Genomic DNA, 2,231 nt, shown 5'->3' on the forward strand with positions numbered 1-2,231 from the left:
GGAAGGAAGTGAACTGATTGGTTCGTCGCCCCAGTCTCATAACACAGTCTCTCAGCTGGGCGCGAGCTCGGTCAGTGAAGTGAGTCTGGTCACGCGCATCCACATTCTTCAGCACTGAGGTTCAGCTCCAGATCCAGATCCAGATCCAGATCCACACATATACATTGGCACCAGAGCCAGACCCAGGATCAGGACCAGGACTCGCTGTACGCCCAGAGTCAACACCCACCCACCCACCCACCCAAAAAAAAAAAATCAACATCTCTACATCTCCACTAAGGAGCCTTAGGCATCTTTCTTCATCACTTCATGGGATTACTGTAATGCTCTTGCCTGGCGAAGATGCAGCAGGGTGGAGCGTAAGCTCCATATGGTCCTTTGTGACAGACCTACAGCGCGTTCTCCAATCCTCACCGTTCCGACAGCTCCACATGAGAGGTCACGCCGTAATCCCATCTGGACCCGCTGTCCGCCCAGAGTCAACACCCCCCCACCCACCCACCCAAAAAACCCTCCACGGAGCTGCGGAGCACAGACACCTGAGCAGAGGCACCGACATGGAGGGCGCAGGGAACGGCTCGGACTCGTCGTACTGGAGACACTTCCCGATGTTTTTTAACAACAACAACAACCTTATTAACAGCAACAACAACAACGGCAGCGGCAGCGGCAGCTTCTGTGGAAACTTGACCGACGCTGTCAACGCCAGCGGCGGCTTCGCGGAGCTGAGGTGCGACGGTGAGGGGGGATTCGACGGAGGCGACCACGGCGACGCCAACCCGGTCATCATCGCCATCATCATCACCGCCCTCTACTCCATCGTGTGTGCCGTGGGTCTGGTGGGGAACGTGCTGGTCATGTACATCATCCTCAGGTAGGTCGCTGAAGTTGCTGGGAATCAACGACGTGCGCGTGAATGTCTTTTATTCACTCGGTTCACTTCTACTAAACACCAAGTTAGTCCCTGTGCAGAGGGGCCGTCACGTCACTGACACCCGCAGCCTGTTGCTCTGGCTGGGGTGTGTGTGTGTGTGTGTGTGTTGGTGAAGGGCAACAGGTCTCCGCGGGGCCGACAGTCGGAGACAGACTGACGGACGTCAACGGTTCGTGCGTAAAAAGGTCTCGGAGTTCAGAGTGATGATCAACAGAGGGAAGATGAGGATAAAAAAACAAAAAACAAAAACAAAAAAAACAGTAAAATCACTTTGTCAACATGAAAGCTGTGGCTGCGGTTAACCGTTGTGTTCTCAAACCCTGGCTCGCCCACAAAAAGGGACCATGAGATTTTGATAAAGGGTCCAAACATGGTGCCTGTTGTGACCTGGGAAATAAGTTGCAGGCAGATTTGGGATTATTTCTAGAACATCATTCAACCCCTGTGCTACAGTGGTGCAGTGGGGAGACTTTGTACCTACTGTGCAGAAGGGTCTGGGTTCAATCCCACCTATAGTCTTCAGCTGTATTTTGGCTTTGGATATTTCGACTTGTGTATTTCTGGATTCACTCAAAAATATTTTTACACATTTTAGCAACTTCAGCTATGTATTAAAGCCATATATGGGCTAAGATTCAGAATGAAATACATTTTTATTTTAAGACTAAGAAGATAAAAAACGTGATATAAAATAAAACATATTTGAAGAGAATCAAAATGAATGATTTCTGAAAGTCTGACTCCACAGTCTCCAAACATGGTCTGCAAATTCACCTGGGAGGGTGAGGAGGGAGAGGAGGGAGAGGAGGGGGAGGGGGGGGAGGGGGGAGGGGAGGGGGGGGGTGAGGAGAGGGGTGAGGACAGAGACACTTCAGTGCTGATTTAATTTTCTTTTTTTTTTTGGCTCAGATAAAAATTCCTGTGATCTCATTATTACAGTTTTAAACAACTGACATTTATCTGACAGAGCTTGAGCAGGAACACACACTGGTGTGTGTGTGTGTGTGTGTGTGTGTGTGGTCCACAGCAGGCATGCAGTGCGTCAGCAGCCCACTCACTTCAGTCCCTCCTCCTCCTCCTCCTCCTCCTCCTTCAGTTCAACCGTTTTGTTTTGAACTCCATTGTTCTGACTGTTACAGCTTCAGCAGCTACAGCCACCGTACGACTGTAGAACAACACTCTTACGTGTCAGTAACTCAGGACAACATCATCAAACATTAAAAAAACTGCCCCCCCCGACCATGTGTGCCCTCCCCCCCCCTTCCTCTCTGCTGGGAAGTTCATCCTCAGCCATGAC

The 2,231-nt window shown here is 50.4% G+C and overlaps 1 protein-coding gene across 1 annotated transcript in view; it reads left to right on the forward strand.

Annotated features, from left to right (window-relative positions):
- Window positions 1-501: 501 nt before the first annotated feature.
- oprm1 (opioid receptor, mu 1) overlaps window positions 502-2,231 on the forward strand; it is a 14,274-nt gene continuing 12,544 nt past the window's right edge. Inside the window, exon 1 of the mRNA XM_017037525.2 lies at window positions 502-874. Coding sequence (XP_016893014.1) covers window positions 558-874 — 317 coding nt within the window. The 5' untranslated portion in view covers window positions 502-557. The remainder of the gene's footprint in view (window positions 875-2,231) is intronic.

This window comes from Cynoglossus semilaevis, chromosome 12 (genome assembly GCF_000523025.1).
Source record: "Cynoglossus semilaevis isolate Cse_v1.0 chromosome 12, Cse_v1.0, whole genome shotgun sequence".
In the NCBI taxonomy this organism is placed as follows: Eukaryota; Metazoa; Chordata; class Actinopteri; order Pleuronectiformes; family Cynoglossidae; genus Cynoglossus; species Cynoglossus semilaevis.